At 36.3% G+C, this 19,596-nt stretch overlaps 2 protein-coding genes across 5 annotated transcripts in view; both read right to left on the bottom strand.

Moving 5' to 3' along the window:
* Positions 1–18,406, bottom strand: part of LOC134531942 (something about silencing protein 10) — a 29,657-nt gene extending 11,251 nt beyond the window's left edge. The window contains exons 1-6 of one of the 4 annotated variants that reach the window (XM_063368004.1): positions 18,346–18,406; positions 8,146–8,271; positions 6,045–6,219; positions 4,083–4,201; positions 3,551–3,686; positions 544–661 (exon numbers count right to left, since the gene is read on the bottom strand). In XM_063368004.1, the coding sequence (XP_063224074.1) occupies positions 544–661; positions 3,551–3,686; positions 4,083–4,201; positions 6,045–6,219; positions 8,146–8,259 (662 nt within the window). In that variant the 5' untranslated portion in view covers positions 8,260–8,271; positions 18,346–18,406. The other 3 variants (XM_063368005.1, XM_063368002.1, XM_063368003.1) reach the window with 3 other exon arrangements.
* LOC134531941 (Fanconi anemia group J protein homolog) lies at positions 14,554–18,385 on the bottom strand. The gene has a single exon (XM_063368001.1). It carries the CDS (start codon positions 18,247–18,249, stop codon positions 15,709–15,711), a length of 2,541 nt encoding a protein of 846 aa, XP_063224071.1. The 5' UTR covers positions 18,250–18,385; the 3' UTR covers positions 14,554–15,708.
* Positions 18,407–19,596: the final 1,190 nt, after the last annotated feature.

Genomic DNA, 19,596 nt, shown 5'->3' with positions numbered 1-19,596 from the left:
ATACTAAAAATTTATATCTGCATTAGAAAACATTAACTACGTATTATCTTTAAAAATGGTGCAATAATGTCAAATGTTTCCACATTTGTTAAAATTGAAGTGGTTTTTTCAATGCTGTAAACAGCACATATATAATAATTTATTTTTCATTCTGCACACAACACTTGGATGCAATGATAAGTATCTACGCTAAATTTAACTCAAAGGAAATGACTGTATGAAACACATATATTCATCCATAACATGTGTGCAAACTTATGCACAAAGATTACAACTGTGCATCACTTAAAACAACCCTTTCGAAATCTACACTAAAGCAATGTGATTCACATATTAGTTACACTTTTTAAAGGCTACTTAGAAATGAAAAATGATGTTAAATGCTGAAGTAAATAAATTTAAAAGGTAAGGTGTACGTAATTATTTTGTATTTTAAAACAGTAAATTTGTAAACAAAACTTTTACCAATTTCTTTTTTAAAATTTTTTTATATATATTTTTTGGTAGTTTTTTTCTACAACTACATAAATGCTTCATACTCACTTGAGGATGATATGGTATTTGGTCCTCACATACTTAACAGCTGGCAGTGTTTTAAATTGATCATCTTTGAAGAATCCCAAAACTGGAGAAAGTCGACAGTCAACTTCAGTCATTTTCTCTGTAATAAAGAGATTAAAAACTTAGATTTAAATTGTGTGTGTGTGTCTAAATATATGTGTGTGTGTATAAAAATAAACACTCTCTTACACTCTCTCACTCACTCTCTCTGTGTGCACATGTGAGTTGTCAAGTAAATAATTAATGGTAATTTCTACTGCTTCTTCCCAATGGTTGGAAGATAGTTTGCTTTGCAGGGTGGTTTTGGGTGTGTAAGCACCTAGTATTATGTACTTTAATACATGGGCGGTATAACACGCATTTCTCACAGATACACTGCTCCAGTCAGCAATATAAGGACAAGGCAGCAGCAACTGCAGGATCCCACATTCCAGCCACTTACTTCCATACTAGCCAGAAACCACGCATAACAACATGAGTTTTTTAATGTTACCATTCTCACAATGATATTTGCATCACTTTGCATTTAAAATAAACACAACTAAAGTTACTATAGACCTATTTCCTTCATTTTTCATGCTTTTTTGAACTAACTTTTTTCACGGTTCCTCGATGAAGGGATAGTTATTCTAAGAGGGCAGTTATTCCTGGGGTCGTAGATATATAAGTTGACTGCATCGACATTTTATCCTAATGTGACAGCTGAATAGCGACCCTATTTCTTATGTTACATCCTGAATAACTACCGTATTTACTCGCATATAGATCGCCATCGCATATAGGTCGCACCCATAATTTGAGGTCTTGAATTTGGTATTTAAAATTCCCCCATACAGGTCGCACCGGTAATTTAATGACGCGAACGGCCGGCGTGCCGTGCACGAAAGAGTTAACAGGTACTGTAAAACTCCGCTACTACGAGAGCTGATAATGGCGTGATATATTGTTGTAACAACAAGTACTCATAATAACTGAATATAGAAAATTGAAGTCAATTTAGATTCCTGACTTCTTAAAATGTCTTAATTGTAGACTATAACGCGAAAACAGTGCTTTGTAATGAAAAAATGCACAGAATAAAAGTTGTAGTAAATTTAATTACGAATAAAAAATGCCTGTTATGATTTTTTATATCTACAGCGGTTTTCGTTATGGGTTCCGATAAATACTCACGCTAAGTGAATTCACGTCACGCGAGTTAGGCTATGCTAGCCGGCTGGTTGTTATTTTCGTTCAAAACGTAGAAACGTAGAAAACATTCGGCTATAAACGAAAGATATAAGAACAATGCTATCCTGAAATGCTGTGACATGTTTTTGGAGTAGATAATCACAGCGACAGACCGACAGGATGCTCTCCCGCCCTTGCCGTCAGCGATGTTTATTTTGACAGCTCAAGCAATTATCTTTTCCACGACCCTTCACAGCGTAAAAAAAAAAAGGAAAAAAAAACACGTTCGAATTCAGATAGAAAAGTAACTATGCAGTAAAATAAATATATTTACAGCCCTGCTAAATTCGAGGTATTAGTGATTTTTCAGCAGAAACTGCTGTGTGACTAATAAAAAAATAGTATCATAATAACTTAAACTTATAAAGTATATTTATTAACGGCAAAGGACAGTCGTATAAGCCCATAAAAATATTTATTTTACCGAGAATGGACTATACAACCTGGCTTTTGCCGCACGCGGTGTGGGAGGGGAGGAGGATGCTGACAGTTTCTCACGCAGAAGGTAAGCTACCACAGTGGCTTTTCGTGCCGGCGGGTAAGATAACATGACAGCTGAGACGGCTTTTCGTGCGATAGTGGACGCGCCGAGCTCGGCTAGACACTGCCGCGTGGACAGTCTAGAGGGGTGGTATCTATTTTTAGCCGTCTTTTGTATGCCTGTCTGCTTACAGTACAGCTCTTGCCAAGATAAACGTGAACACATAGCGCCCAACAAAGTGTAACAGACTTGTTTTTCTGCAGATTTTACTCAAATTTTCGACTTTCTCTGCTCAAATTTTTCACGGTTTCTCAAAAAACGGTCGTATAAACGGAATGGACGCATCAGAGGGCGGTCGCATTGGCGGGATTCTACTGTATTGCAAAAAAAATTCCTCAAAAATTTTAAAAAAATTTTCTTCACATATAGGTTGCACTTCATTTTTTCCCCATCAAATCTGGTAAAATTGCTGCGACCTATATGCGAGTAAATACGGTATGTGACTAAATAACCTGCGTTATCTATACTTGATACTAATATCGATACATTTTTCTGTTAATGTAGGAAGTCATCAATGTTGTATGCACATACCACATTTTTAATCTCAAAAAGTTCTATAATTAGTAGAGAAAAGATTTTATTTTTAGCCCAATTTCATTTTCAAAATGGAGGATTTCAGTGTTAATGTTTTTATACTTTAAAATTCCATTTTTTAATAGTTACTCTACAAAAATAGTGGTGATATTTATATGCTGCATTTTTATGATTAAATAAATTGTAATAGATTGGTCTAAAACAGATACATTCAAAACAATAAAAATAAATTGGTGAGCATTCGTGGTTTACGTGATTCAATAAGAGATGCACAGTAAAAAAAAATTAAATTAAATTTTCTGATGTAAGCACTTTGGTACAATCTTATATCTACAAGTGATGACATTTCTTGAATTTTAAAAATTAAGAGATTACTTTTTTTATGATTTTAATTAAGTTTTGTGTAAATGCTGCTTAATTTTATGATATAACTTGCATTTCAGTGCTATATGGTGTATTATACTTGCATTTTGGCATTATGCAGTGAACTGATGTGCTTTTCCATGGATATTTTGGTTTTATTACAATTCACTACATAATCTTGTCCACAATAATTAGGTGCATCTTACAAATGAATAGATTCAGCAAAATGTAAGACACATCCCGTTTCTGTAGTTTGAAAAGTCATAAAAAAAAAGGGTACGGTATCAGTGATTTTGCTATGGGTACAGATTATTTAAATACCTTTGAAGTCTTCAGTAAGACCAAAGAACTCCGGCGATTCTTTCTGCAACAATTCCAGTTTTTGTCTCTTGGTCAGTTTGGTTGGATCTGTTTGGATGATTTCTTCTTCCTTCTCTGGTTCTTTTGACTCGGGCTTCTGCGCAACGTCAACAGTTACAATGTAAATCGTCACCAGAGAGCAGTGGCGTAGCCAGGATTTGTGTATGGTGGGTGTTAAGAAGCATCCCCCCCTTCCACGTAAATAAAGTGGGGGGTACGGGGGTCCTCCCCGGGAAAATTTGGATTTTAAGGTGTAAAATAGTGCTATTTTAGCAGTTTTCGGTACTTAAATTTAAATATTGTAATGGTAAAAATTTTATTAATTTTAATATGAAATTTGTTTGAGTGATGAATAAGAAATTAATTAAAGATTTGGTGCTAAAGAGGGGGGGGGGGGGGGGGTGTTTGAACCCCTTAACCCCCCCCCCCTCGCTACGCCCCTGCCAGAGGGCAGTACAACGACAAGAACGTCACGTCAGGGGAAATGGACCACCTTGACGAAGACGTCGAGCGAGAAGTCCTCATCGTCCAGCTGCTCCGCCAACCTCTTCTGGATAGCACGAGCCTCCTGCTCCTCGTACTCCGCTGCCACAGCATCCTTGCCGTCGAAACCTGCCGCACAGAGCGCAACTCCCGAGAAACTCTTCACGCTGCGGTTTGGAGCAGTAAAAAATAATTAAGGAGGTTTTTAAGGACCCCTTTGCCTCTGGCCTTCATCACTATCAACGGGTAGAAAACCATTTGTAATATCACAAAAGTACCTAAATAAAACAACAAAGTTAAATAGGTAATGAACAAAAAAAAAATTTTGTTGGTTGGTTCAATTCTTACAGATATCCAGATTGTCTAGAACTCTCTCTTGGAACACATCTAACCCAAGCAGTGTATGTGAATTTCACACCCCCAACCATTTACTATTATCACCAATTATATTTATTTTAAGGGTTCAAAGTCAGTGTAAAACACACCTTTAAAGTTTAAAGGTGGGATACAAATCGGGGGGGGGAAGGGAATTCTTTACATGTGGCCCAAAATTTTCCAATTGTACTCGTCTTGCACAACGCGTTGTTTGCTGCCATGTTGGAAACAAAAAACATTAAAATACCCACATTTATCCATTACTTGCAAGCTATCAGTCTTTATTAAGGAATATTTAAGGATTCTTAGTGAAATTTAAGGACTTTTAAGGGTCCTTAATCAATTTAATACAAATTAAGAACTTTTTAATGATATTAAGGAGGTGTACGAACCAAGGACTTTTCATAAGTTCTAGCATAATATTTTCAAGGATCAAACTAATATTATTAATATGTGGCACGATGACAAGTCTCATTTCAGTTGAAAATAATTATATAACGTATTCAAGTCAATACAAACAGCAATAGATTGTTCACAAAAATAAAAACAAAACTACAGAAAAAATAATAATCAATCCTTAAAATACTTGTGAATGCACAGAACCTATAGTCTAAATAAAAGACAAAAATACATACCTACTTATCTATCTCTCTTATCTCGGCCACTTATATAATTTAATGTTTTGATTGTTCTATATTCACAAACAAACTTTTAAAATAAATTAAATATTCAAGGACTGATCAAGGCCAAAAGCAAAACAAGATAATTTCAAGACCTCGAAACTACACACTAGGCCTACAGTATGTGCTGATTAAACGTGCTCAGAACGACACAATTCATAATGGCTGACATTTGTGATGGCTCGGCTGAACGCAGACCATCAAAATAATATTATTGGAAGGTCACCTTGAGAGTTCCTTGCAGGAAATAATGTGAGCACAATTAATTTTTGCATTTTAAGACATTTGGTGCAAACAGTATGTGTATATCTATCTATCTATAAATAATATATACACACACACATAAAAGTGTAAGGTTAGTTGTACAGCAAAATGATGAACAACAACAAAGTATAAGCAGGATAAAACATGAATGAAAATGTTAGCAGAGAGAATGGTAACAGTATCAGTAGAGATGTGACAAAATTTTGTAAGGAAGATTTTCTATTAAGAAAATTTTTATTTTCCTAATACCAACATAGTTTTTTTTATTAAAAAAAGGTTAATGAACTAAGATAATACTACTGCAATCTTTCTATGCTGTAGTCTGTACGCATGTATAGTGTTAAGCATTATTCCTCAACTACAAGATTTTATGTACCAACTGTAAAATTTTACATTAATTTATGAAGTTAAAAAGTAGGTATATTACACACATACATATAGTATATTTAGTCTTTTGTTACTACCTAATGGCCCGCTTTTTTGTTTTTTGGTTATATTTGTATAGAAAATTAGATTTTGTTGTGTGTTTTTGTGAAAACTCAGAAACATTTTCCTGTAAATTACTAGAAAATTTTTCCCAAAAATACTTTCCCGGAAAACAAACATCTCTGAACACGAGCGTCCGCTAGATGCTACGCAGACACGACACCGACCTCCGTAATCCTGGTCCACGTAGTCGGTGTGGTAGTAGGCGCCCTTGTCTCGGCCCCAGGCTCGGACGTCCGGCAGGCCGTCGCCCCCTTCCCCGTCCAGGTCACTCTCAATGTTCACCTGATCGTCGTCCGGGTCGCTCCCGTCCTCAGAGGAGTGCAGACCATACACCTCCTCCTGTCAACAAAATATTTTTAAGAAAAACTTACAAATATTATCGCAAAAAATAAATGCAGAAATGCACAAATCGTCAGCTTCCTTCTTAAACCTCGTAACTCCATTTCAGTCAATTTTACAGGAGAACTTACGAGCTTTTGGAGCACGGTTTCGACTGACAAATATACGAGGTTTTATAATTTATGAATAGAAAAGGGACTAAGTAGAGTTGACTTACTAGGTTTTATCAGCATATGCACTACGGAAAAAATGAAAAAATATACACCAAACACATCTGGAATATAAAACTGGGAAAATCTGGACTCACGAAGTTTTAGAAGTAAGCCGACGAAATACTATGATAATATTTACTACAAGTTGTCATCAACAAAATACATATTTTTATTTATAAAATTTCTTTTTGATAACGCTGGCAATGACCATAAATAAAAAGAACACCGCATTCAAACTAGGTTCCACTCAACTAACAACCCAAAGAAACATTAAATAATACTACCGCAGAGTCCAATTAATCCAGGCCCTGTTGCAAAAAAAAAACCCACATGACTAAATTTTTGTAGGTTAAAAACTTATGTCTACATTAACTAGGTGCCGGAAAAATTAGCATCCATTATTGTGAAATTAGCATTTTTAATGCAACTTGTTTAAAACTAAATAAACTAAATGTTTTAAAATTAAATTTCACGCATACAAATACCTTCAAATAACACTATATTTCAGTTTTGTATGAAAAACAATTTGTATATGCCTTTCTAGATTGAAACATTAAAAATACTAGTACTAATTTTACTTAAAAAAAATTGGTAGTGCGATATGCTGGCAAACATCAAGTCACAAGTTTAATTCATTGTAACTCTCAAATATACTCTATTAATTTTGTTCGGCTTACATCTTTGATGTTATCTCCTATGAATGTAACTTGGCTGCATTACAGAGAGACAACAATATGTGGACGCACACTTGTTGCAAAAAATATTGTCAAGCATGATAACTGATACACCAGAAAATCACCACATGAGTCAGGTGTAACATTTAGTACCTGTAGCACTGCTGTGGTTCACTTCACACTCCTACTATAGCAAAATGCAAATGTGTGTAGTCTCTTTTGTTTTTATCACATTAGCCAAACACACTTTCCATACACCTTTTGTCCGTGAGACAAGAGGAAATCTGCGGCAAAGATGATGGACATGTTGTGTTTGTGTATTAACAGAAGTTCTGATAACTCTCAAGTTACAAACATACATTAAAAAAATTTAATAACACATGTGCATGTGTCCATGACAAACTACATAGTACAAACATAGGCGAGTCAGATCACTCACAAGACACGGTTGTTTCTTTTTTAAGTGTGTACAATGACAATTTTGAAAACTATTAAAAAAATATGTAGCAGTTATGTGACCTTTTGTAAAGTATATTTTACAAATTATTGACTTTTCAACTAATATATAAAGGGGGAAAAAGCAATTACATATTTTCAAAAATAGCTAAAATAAAATTTATGTAGGAAATAAGAAAAACAATAGTATTTAAGTGTAAATTGGAAAGAAGGAATAAAAGCATCTATAGCAAGATGATAATTTTTCCAGCCCCTATGTGTGCAGTAGTATTAAAACTAAAATTAAGCTGTAAGAAAAGTTGTATTTATGGAGGGGAAAAAAAACATACATAGTTTGATCCATCTATGGGGTAACTTGTGTTACGTGCATTTTACAGCAACTTCCATTTAATAGAGACTTTTGGTGAGGTGGACTGGGTCCAGTACCATCTAGTCCAGATTAGCGAGACTCAACTACAACATGAGAAATAGATATTTCCGACAACTATAATGACTCTTCAAAACAAACTTTGGTTTTATGCTGATTTTGGTACTAGTACGTACAAAAGAACACTTGAAAAATGCACACAGTTCTCAATCATTACCTCGCTTTCGTCATCTTTCGTTCCACTTTTCCGTGCTTGGTCCAACAGAATCTTCTCATTTTCAGAGTACTCATCCTCTGAATCCGATGGCACATAATCTTCGGAATCACTCATGACTGCTTATTGCTGTAAACAGAACAAAATACATACTGTAGTCAAACCATTTTCACATACTTAGAAAATAATTCCACAAAACATAGTTCATATGTAGTGTGCTCTGAAACAATTTGAGGCATTGCAGATATTAAAAAAAAACTCGAAGAGGGTTGATTTTTTAAAAAAATATACATTGAAGGCTGTAGTAAAGAATGCAGTCCCTTAGAAAAGTTTACTTAACCTCTAAAAAAAAATTTGCTTTAGAAATAAAGAATGCACTTAGGATTATGATCAAATTGAACATTTAAATTGCTGCGTTTTGAAACTTGGGTTCTGCGAGATTGCTTCTAATATTCACAACATCCCAATTTGTTTCTAAATCAAAAGTTTCTGTGTGATGGCCAGTGCATATTTTCATGACACAAGCACAAATGTTTGCTTAGTGTTAGTGTGGCTTTAGACTTCTTTACAAAGCACTGCTGTGCATGATAAGCATTATGTTTTAAACTTTTATTGCTGCATCTTGTCAGCAGAGAGGTTGAAAAAGAGGAATGCTCACAAGACCGTCAAGTTAATTGAAAAAAGGAATCTGCCAATGTTACTATGTTAGGACCAAACTTGAATCAGAAATGTCTTCCGAAATGTGAGTACAGTGTAAATGTATATGTGAAGGGCATGTGCACATTACAGTGGTCAGCAAGTTAGTTACAAGTATATGTGATTTCAGGTGTGTAAAACTATACTTTCCTAGGAATAGCATCTCTCCTGTAAAAATAGACTTGGATAGCTAAAATCTTAATAGGAAAAACTACATTGGCCCAGTGCACTATTATACATCAATTTCAAGAAAGCGAAGTTGTAAAATAAAGTTAAACTCTGAACGTTCTTTGATCTCACAGTTCCCACCTATTTCTTTCAATTGCAAGTCATTTTTTACAGGTTGTACCTATATTAACAATTAAATACACATGGCCTCCAAAGAACAGCCAGTAAAAACACACACACACACACACACACACACACACACACACACATACATACATACATACATACATATATATATATATATATATATATATATATATATATATATATATATATATATATATAAAAGTTTTTAACTTGAAAAAATTTAAGTATTGTTATTGTTATTGTTATTTACCCCCTGGATTTTAAAATAAACCTCATCCTTGAAATGATGTGCACCCATGATTGCACATGACATCAGTATATTAGAGGTGGCAGATTACACACATTACCCTACCTTCCCCCTCAAATTCTGAGCAAATTTTATGTGCAACACAGGCAAACAAATTAAACTATCTAACTGTAATTTTCTTTTTAATTTATACCTTGTCAAATTATTATTACTGTAGTTTGCATATCTGCAACACATGTATTAAACTACTTATTTCAGCCCAGTAGCAGTTCCTAGGCACCTGTAGCACACATCATGACTGCTCATGTATATTCCCAACAATCTGGATTCCAACAAAAAAATTAAAATCAATTTAATCTAAAACTTTACTTTCTTAATTTTTGATTTTGCATTACCAAATTTTTTTTTATATATAATTTATGTTGGGGTCCAGTTTAGAACTCTTAGCAATATAGAGCTGGACGTGGGACGGTATGTTTCAAGAATGGAAATGTTTTTTTTGTTTTTGCCCATCTGAAATCAAGAATTTTTTTCTTGAGATTCCTGCAAACACTATCTCATCCACATTCACAATTAGCTGTTGCAATTAAGTTAACTTATTTTATTGCTCATCACATTTCTGAAGCAACTACCTAACAGCAAAGTTAATTATGCCAGTACACACAAGAACGCATCTTTATTCACAACTGTCTTGTCACCATTGTGTTTGCTATAATACATGTTGAATCATAATGATGTCATTGAAATAATTTGGAGTAACACCTGTATTTTCAATACATTTTTCTGACATGGTGCTACCCAAATTATTTTAAATAAATAAATTTAGGACAACAATTCGTCATATGGTTGAAGAAATTGGTTTACACATTATCCAAGACACTCAGTGCTCAAACAAATACTTCCTCTGTTACATGAACTAAAAAAAGTTGTAAAACTCCAACTTCAAAGGTGCATGCCAGCCATTGGGGAGCACTTTCGACTGTAAGTCCATTGTGTGGTTTTAGACTTATTTTCTCTCGTGACGTACCTGCAGCCAGAGTTTGTTGAAAATTCTGATTCACTCTGAATAATGATCAAAATAATTAATAAATGCCACAGTTGTCTTCTTCACTTTGCAACTAAGTGTATATAGACAAGTCCACGATGTGTAAAGTAGGAGGTTCATAGAAGTTATAAAAGAACACCCTGAAGTCAGGAGCATATAACTGTAAGACCCCTGCAGTATGTGCTGATTAATCGTTCTAGCCACATGCCTTGGTAGCTAGTTCCACCATTTACTCACTTGTTCATGCTCAGAACGCCACAATTCATCATAGCTAACTCTTGTGATGGCTCGGCTGAACGCAGACCATTGCGTTATTGTGAGGTCGCCTTGGGAGTTCCTTGCAGGGGATGGAGGGGGGGACACATTTCCCTTACATATGCCTCTGCCTCACGTTGGTCAGACAGCTCTACCGTGTGGAATTTCACTTTCCTTATCTCTCTTGATCTTAAAGCTTGTTTCAGGCCAATATCAAGGTGTCCACACATCTCTGTCATATAATATCCTTGACTCCCCTGACCAAAATTACAAATTTCCTTTACTGTTTTTTTGTTTAATAACCGACCTTTTTTTGCGATTTACCGAAACAAATAACAAAAATGCAAATTCTGCCTCTACCATAGCTGGCCTAGTATTATATAACAGAAATAAAAATTTAAACAGAACTTTTTACACACCATTTTATTTATAGTGTGTATGATTAGGTACTTAACACCACCACCTGAAAAAAAAATTACAGTTTGGATGATGGCGGACTGGAGCATGAAACTTTCCTCTCCAATTAATACCACTGGGAATTTCCATACATTTTCCAGGACTTCAAGTAAATTTCCTGACCAATTTCCACTTCCCTGACTTTCCTGAAAATTTATGGAAATTCTCCAGAGGTAGTAATTTGAGGGGAAAATTTCATGATTGGACCTACTATCACTCAGACTGTGAAAAGCTTTTTTTTTTTCCATATAATGCTTTACTGCATAGTCATACACACTATAAAATTACATGCTAGGTTCGTGTATGAACTAGGCCGACTATTGGGATGGTAAAGGATGTATTTCTCAATTTCTTACAAAAATTCCAAAATGGTAATAAAAATAATTTGTCAGGGAAATTTATTATTTTGATAGCGGAAAGTTAGAGAAAAGTCAGGGACATTGTATTACAGATTTGTGTTATTTTAGGTTATTCTAAGTTCACCAAATCTTGTACATGTTACATCTCTTGTAATATTCTGTACATGTTACATCTCTTGTAATATTCTATACTTTTGCTGGTTTTCGTTTGATATATACATTCTTTCATTTTCCTGGATTTAAAACAAATTCCAACTTTCCAGAATGCGAACCACCTGTGTAGTCACATTTGTTAATATATCTGTGCCATCTTCTGGCAGTGGTTCAGACCAAGAGTGCATGTACTGGATTTTTTTAAAATAATTATTATAGTGAGAGGCGAGAATTATGGACTGAATATCAAGCTGACCATTGACGGGAACAATTTTTGTAATCAGCCTTAAAGATGGCAGTGACAAGGTATTGCCATAACAATAGGCACACCTTTATTTCCACGGATATGATTTCAGCTGGGAAGCTAAAAAGTAGGTAATAAATACTCTGGCCACAAAAGCCTACTGTCTAGAGTTGATTTGATTGACTAGTTATATCAAAAATACTTTCAAACATTGTGGACAGTTATTTCTTATGGTTGCTTAGGAATTACGAATTTCAGATGTAGCTATCCTGACCTAACCAACCGTTCACATGAATGTAACTATACTAACTGTCCAAAATATTTTAAAGTATTTTTTAAGTTGCTAGCATAACCTATGAATCGTTCGTTACTACGTGATTCAAAATACTACATTAAATGAAATTTAAAAAAAAAAACTTTCTTAATTTAATGATATTTGGACAAACCACCAAGAAACAGAAAATATAAACATTAATATTTTCCTACAACTGCAATATGTCATCATATTAACTACTTTTATTATAAAACATTACCGTTGACTAAAGTTCTCCAATATAAACACACAAACTGACATAGGTAAACAATTAATGGCTAGCAGAGGCAATGAATGCACAGATATTAAAATGTGAGCTAAAAACTGGGATTTCTCTGAATCTAGTAGAAATTTATTAACATTGTTTTCAGGGTAAGTACAGGAATGTCACTAGTGTTGGAAAATTGTATTTTCATAATTTTTTTTTTTTTTGTGGAAAAACAGTTTTGTAAGATCTTTAACAAAATACCCTTTCTGTGGTTAAGTCCCAGTCAGATGTGCAGATTTCATAGACTTCAGTTCTTTGATGTTATAAATGTTCTGGTTCAAAATTAGTGGCAGAAAGAGGGACGTTGTATGACTTTGATTTTAACATGCTGAGAACCAAAATAACGAATGTAATAAAAAAAACCTGGTTTAAACAAAAAAAAAAAAGTTGTTTGGTTTTTTCCCTACCCTGCTTTCTATCCCAGAAAAGTTGTGTAAAATAGTACTAGCAGTCACAAAACATTAAAACTTCAGCTATTACAGATCCTGCCCTCAGTTTATATACAAATGGTACTGGTTTAAGAGTTGCCAGTACTGAAGCCGAGTACTAGAGCTAACTCATGGTGAACATGTGATACAGTGATGTGATGTGGATAGAGACCTAGGACATTCTGGACTTATATCTCAGGATATTTTTGGTTCAACAGGTGAAGAATTTCTTAAAAGTTGGAGGGAAAGAGGTAGCAGGGGTATATCCTATTTTAAAATGTTTTATGTTACAAAAGCAGAAAGGAAAAAAAAATCCGTAATCTGGGCATTTTACCTCTATAATAACGGAACTTTCAGAATAATTTTTTTAACTTCTTAGTAACAGGTGCATTAGAAAATAAAAATTTCAATAGTAAAGAAACTATACAAAATTCAGAATAATTCACCACACCTGGTAGACTATTTCTAGATGTGCATCTGGTAATATTAGGTTTTACATTTACTGTTATGCCGATAGTTCCCTCTGTATACATATTCACTATTCATTCAGTGTGACAGGTCTTTGTGGCTATCAATTACTTTCCAAATGCCTTCTCCCTCCGTAACCAACTGGCTGTGAACCAAACACATCCTAACTCAAAACAAATCTAGCTTTCAGCTTTCTTAGCTGCTTCAGCATAATATAAAGGCTAAGTGTTTCAAAAGATGTGACTTGTACATTTCACCGGCTAACCTGAGATTGCTAAAGCATGATGTTTACAGAATTAGAATTAGAACTATAAAATTCCCTGTCACTTTCATGTTTTTATAGAACGTCTATTCTTCATCGTGCATCGACCACAAAACTGTTATCTTCCTACCAGATCAGCATCACTCATCATTTACCAGCACTTTAAAAAAATCAGGCTTCTGTAAAACACACACACTGAATATTGATCTATCAAAACTAATGAACAGCAAAGTGCTTAAAATTGGAGCAAAATATATACTAACAGCATTAATATCAAATATATCAATAACTAATGCTGTTTACTGCAATTGTTTTGTCACAACACAGTAGCAGCATTTGCAAATGCCATACACGACAAAACCAAAACAAATAGGTAACTGTGTTTCACACTTTGCAGTCTTTACCTAGGTAACATTGGTGGGGTAGTTCAAATTGTCAATTGTGCAGCATTACATCACAATATTTAACGTCAAAAACCCATACATTTCCTGTTCACTTGGATTTCTCTGAAAATTTCAGGTTTTCTCAGTAACATTTTAATTCGCTAGCTTTTCCCAGTATGAATCTACCCATTTAAAGTAAGTGTATGTACAGTTTAATATTTTGAATTTTATAAGCATATTAAGCCTGTGCAAATATGTACTAGTTTTTTGGTGCGAAGCGAATATCAGTCGAATATTTAAAATATACGCTCAGTCAAATCAAATTGCTAATATTATTTTCAGCAATGCTGCATGACACTTATTTTATCAAATACAGGATTGAAGTAAATAAAAATATATATTACATTTACGATTTGAAATGTTTGAACTGATTAAGTGAGTAACCAATAGGGCCCTATGTATAATATAATTCAATAAAAATTACAAAAATAATCAATGTTAATCAAACAGTATGTCATGTTTTGATTTTTTTAATAACTAAATTTATTCAAGCAAAACATATACAACCCAAAAAATAACTAAATATTTTCATGAGTGATTCTTAGGCTTTCAATGTTTTAAAGCTTTGCAACAAGTGAGAAACTTCAAATAAAACAAATAGAAAACTTCCTGGAGAAGTCAAATTTAACATTAAAAAGAACTTAAATTGATTCACTTAGTCGAAGCTTTACACAGGCCTAATACTGTCTCGGATTTCGGCGCTGGGTTGCATCTAAGGTCTCTCTCTTGTGCTTAAAGTAATTGATACAAATACGGAATTTTCATTCTCACTTTAAAGCCATGGGTCACGCAAATCAAATTCATACCTAATTTTCCAGACTCAGAAATACTTACACAAAGTGTTTCGAGATTATAACAGTGGCTTTGTTATTTTCTAAAGGATTTACAGTAATTTATCCTACATGCTTATAAAATTGATCTTGAAAAGAGTTATGAATATCAAGAATTTGTGAGTTCGAAGATTTAGAAAATTGAACTACATTACAAATACCTTAAGGAAAAAAAAGCCACATACAATATAATAGGCCTTAAGAATGGGACCCATTTTTACATCACACTTATAGATGAATCAAAGGGAACCTAATTACCAAAATACTTTCCATTCTTTCCCCACTCTGAAAAACCTTATCAAAAAGCAAATGCTTGACAAACACAATGATAATACAAATATAATCATAATATAAAAACATTTACAAAACAGAGGGCATTTCGAAACTTTGTAATTTGCAGTTCACAAAATGTAATCTTGCTGTAGAAATGTTAGAATCATTATTTTTTGTCTTGCTCTGTATTCGGAAACTTCGGCAAGCGTTCAATTTAGAATTTGAAATAAAAATAAATAATTTACCCTACTTTCCTCAATAAATTGTAACTTTCTTGCAAATTATATAAAATCACGAAATAGCTAAATCAATATACCATTTATCTATAAATATTCAAAATAACATTCACATTTTCAACACTGTTATCATACATACATTATTTATGAAAAAGTTCTACAATGATAGCTTCAGTAGTTCATGTTATAGGACCTATACAATACAGCACCACTAATATATGACTGTCATGTACAAAATCCACACACATTTGTTATCCATGATAAGTTTTTACATATTATATTACAACATTTTCAAGCTTAGCAGCTGAACGGTGGATCATGAAATCACTCAAACTCTGGTACATTGATAACCAGTCTGGATACTGTTGCATGTAGTTCTTCAACCACTTTGACAGCTGACCGACGTGAGAAAGATTCCCCCTGAAGCGGGAGTCCACGAGCAGGATGGCCCCCCAGTCGTTCCTGTGCCGGATGCACCGCCCCAGCGCCTGGTTCAGGGCCCTGTAGGCTTGTATCTGGTACCACTTGTTGCCGTCCAGAAGGCCTCTCTTCGACCAGTTCTGGCTGTTGTGGGCCTTCTTCAGGTTCACTTGGATGTTTTTAGAATTGAGGAAGGGGATGCCGACGGCCACGATTGCCCTCGCGTAGTTGTCGGCAAAGTCGAAGCCCTCGCTGACCTTGCCCCGGAAAACCGCGAACAAGAGCGACCCCGTCTGCAAGCCGTCCCCGTCTCGACCTGCGGCCTCGTGGTCCCTGATGCTCTGATGGAAGTCTCTCATCACCGCGTCCAACTCGTCGGACCGTCTCGGCTCCGTGAGCACGGTCTTGACGCTCTCCAGGTCGCACCACAGGCCCGTGGCCTGCCACCTCTCCGCCAGCTTGTCCAGCAGCCTGTACGACGGCAGGAAGCACACCACTCCGAAGGGGACCTTCCTGCACACGGACAAGACCAGGGACCCCAGCTCATCTTGGAAGCCGTGGGTCTGCGTGTTGCCGTACGTGGCGCACAGGTCGTTGCCCCGCGGGCCGCACGGCACGCTGCCCACCCACAGCTGGGACGTGGGGATGACGTGCGTGGTCTGCAGCTGGATGTGGAACGTGGTCCCGAGCTCCGACTGGAACGAGTCCACCGGGGCCAGCGTGCCCGAGGTCAGGATGATGCTGCGTGCGGACGCCTGCAGCTCGTGAAACACCACCGCCGGGTTCTGGCACCAGAAGTGAAGAGTGTACTTCCACTCGGAGCTGTGCATCTTCTTCTTGTTCTGGAAGCCGCTAGAGTTTCTACTCATAGATTTCATAATTACCACTCTGTAATCATCACAATACCTTAAAGAGTCGTCATATAAAAAATCAAATATCAAAACAAGGCCCTCTAAAATACAACGTGTGGCGGCACTGATAACATGATGATTAACAGGTTTCCCGCTTTTGTCGATTTCTGGATTTTTCAATTCGGCAACACATGCGCCAACTGCATTTTTAAAAGCGGGATATTCTTTAGGACCTACATTTAACAAACTTAAGTGCCCGATTGCCATAGTTCCGGTCAGTGCGCAGTGTCCTTCGTCGTAGTCAGAAAAAACAACTGAATCTTTTTGAGAGTTAATGAACTCTGAAAGTTGTTCAAGAAACTCTCCCATGTGCTGATGAACAGTTGGCAAGGTCCCAGCAAGCATGACTGACTTGATGTCATTGATGGCCAACTGCAAGTCATCTTGCACTACGGAAAAGCTAGCAGCATCACGGGAAGAATCCTCTATGTTGTGAGCTTCGTCAAGAATGATAACTTCACCACGAACATCAAGCTGCATACTTTCCCGAATAAGGGGATCAATCAAGTAATTGTAAGGACAAAAAATAAGCTTTGCAGAGCTCATCAAGGAACGTGCAACAAAGTACGGACAAGTCTTTTTGCTGCGCCCCAGCTTCACCAAATCTTCTATGTCCCATGGAGTTTCGAAACCAACAGATTCAAGGGAGGCGTGACATGCTAAGTTCTTAACATTTGTGTGGAAATAACATCCAGGCCCATTTATTGGGTCCAGAAGTTCACGACACAGTTCAGTTTTACTGTGGTAACCTTTCACATTGTCACGTATGCAACTGTGTTCTCTACTTGAAAGTATAGTCATTTTAGCATTCTTGTACTCTGTCTTCTTCAACTCTCTGACTACTTGCTCAATTTGTTTGTGTGTTCTTGTCGCATAGTATATTCGCGGGACCCTAGGTATCACAACATTTGAAAAGCAGATGGATTCCTTGTCAGCAGTCTGCTTCGAACCCTCGCCACCATTTTTAATAGCCGGATCATTTCGACTATTCAGCCCCGGCTTCTTACGCCCCGTGTGTATGGTACGAGTTTTGTGTGGTGGGCATTCAAAATCATCATCAAAATCATCGCAGTCACGTTCGCGGAAGTCGTAATCATCTTCCATGAAAGTATAACGATCGGGATTAGGAACACAATTTACCTGCATACATTCCATGTCAGAAGAAGTCTCAACTTGTATTTTTAATTCAGCGACGCGTTCTTCTTCTTTTCGTTGCCACGCAAGGGAGGAACAGAGCAAGGCCAACGTCTTTCCTGTACCTGTCGGGCTCTCCAATAAGCAATTGCGTGCGTGCGTTATTCCGCGTATAACTTTATCCATTATTGCAACCTGCGATGGATATGCTCTAACAGGAAAATGTACAGTCACTCCGCCAATCACATATTTGACAGAACTTGGTGCAACAACTGGTACTACACCACTGGAACAACCATATTTCTCGTTTTGTTGTTCGATTCCTTCGTTTTGATCATGCAACGACGTCATCCTAAAATTAAAATTAGGTTTAACTTTGACATTACTTACAATCCCGCCTTTTCCATCTCACAAAGATTAAAACTAAATCAGAGACAGAATACTTACCACACTCAAAAACACAGCACGCTGCCTGACATATCTCTGCTACGTCCATAGAATACAGAGTAGTTGAATAAAGAGTTAACTAACAAGCAAACTGTAGGTATAGGAAACACTTATACGTGACCTCGGGAACTTTTTTTGTTTCGTCACCTAGCCGTAAGAGGCAACACAAGCATTGTAAATCGCGCCAAAATTCGGAAAAATGTATAAAATATTAAATTTTGAATGGTGTGAGGTTAATGAGAATTGTGTTATTCTGATACTCCATCACCAGTGAACCAGTGTTTTATAGATATAAAGCGATTAATAATTTTTGATATTAGTTTATGGAATGAACATATAATCAGTTCTTTTTAGAACCAAACAATGTTTCGAATTGCTTGTATTCCGGGATGTGGTTCAATGACTGGAAAGAAACACAGGAAACCTGACTCCGATAATCGTTTGATACATCGTCCTTGCTCCTCCCAGTGCGCCCTCGAGGCGGGCCCACAACTCAAATATGGCCAATGGCCATTACATATTTTTAAATAAAGCATGCCACCGGGAAAAGTAATGAACACACAAAAATCCTTAAATAAATTAGCCTACTGGTTGCAAACAATAACATTAAATAACTGTCGTCGTCCGACCGAAGGCCACCCTAAAGCCCGACCTGCAACCGCCAGTATTAAACCCCGCTAACGGAATGCGCCCCTAGCCTTGGCCCACCCGAGTCAGGCGAGCCCCCAGCAACCAAGGTAGAACCCGGCCCCCCTAATAAACAGACCGACATTACAGCCGACCACTTTGTAAAAACAAACACAGAATATTAAACAATATTATGTATACATTAAAAGTTGATTAACGAATGTGCGACGTAGGAGTGCCCGGGCACTCACGTGTGTAAATACGTCGATTCGTGTGTGAGTGTCCCCCTGGCGGCCTTCTGCCTAAATTAGTCCATTAACCCATGTGACATAATTATTAACCCCTTGTGTTGCGTTATTACCCCCACCAGAGCAGTCCAGCAAGAGACGAACAGTCGCTGGTGTGACGTAAAATTTAAATGAAATAATTCTTAAACATACTAACTTCAATTTGTAGAAGGGACGAATGATCTTAATCCAGCCTTAATAATTAATGTAAGAATTTAATGCCCTTAAATTCTTAACATGTCACATTAGAAACTAACGTAATGAGGTCAACCCTGGCGCGAGGGACACCGAGCCTCGGCCGGACGTCATGTCATGACGCCAGTACAGCGCGACTCGT

This window comes from Bacillus rossius, chromosome 5 (assembly GCF_032445375.1).
Source record: "Bacillus rossius redtenbacheri isolate Brsri chromosome 5, Brsri_v3, whole genome shotgun sequence".
In the NCBI taxonomy this organism is placed as follows: Eukaryota; Metazoa; Arthropoda; class Insecta; order Phasmatodea; family Bacillidae; genus Bacillus; species Bacillus rossius.
This window is presented reverse-complemented; position numbering and strand designations above follow the sequence as displayed.

What these genes read in the sequence shown, in the direction of transcription:
- LOC134531941 (XM_063368001.1), bottom strand. Translation starts at nt 18,249, where the DNA reads ATGACGTCGTTGCATGATCAAAACGAAGGAATCGAACAACAAAACGAG.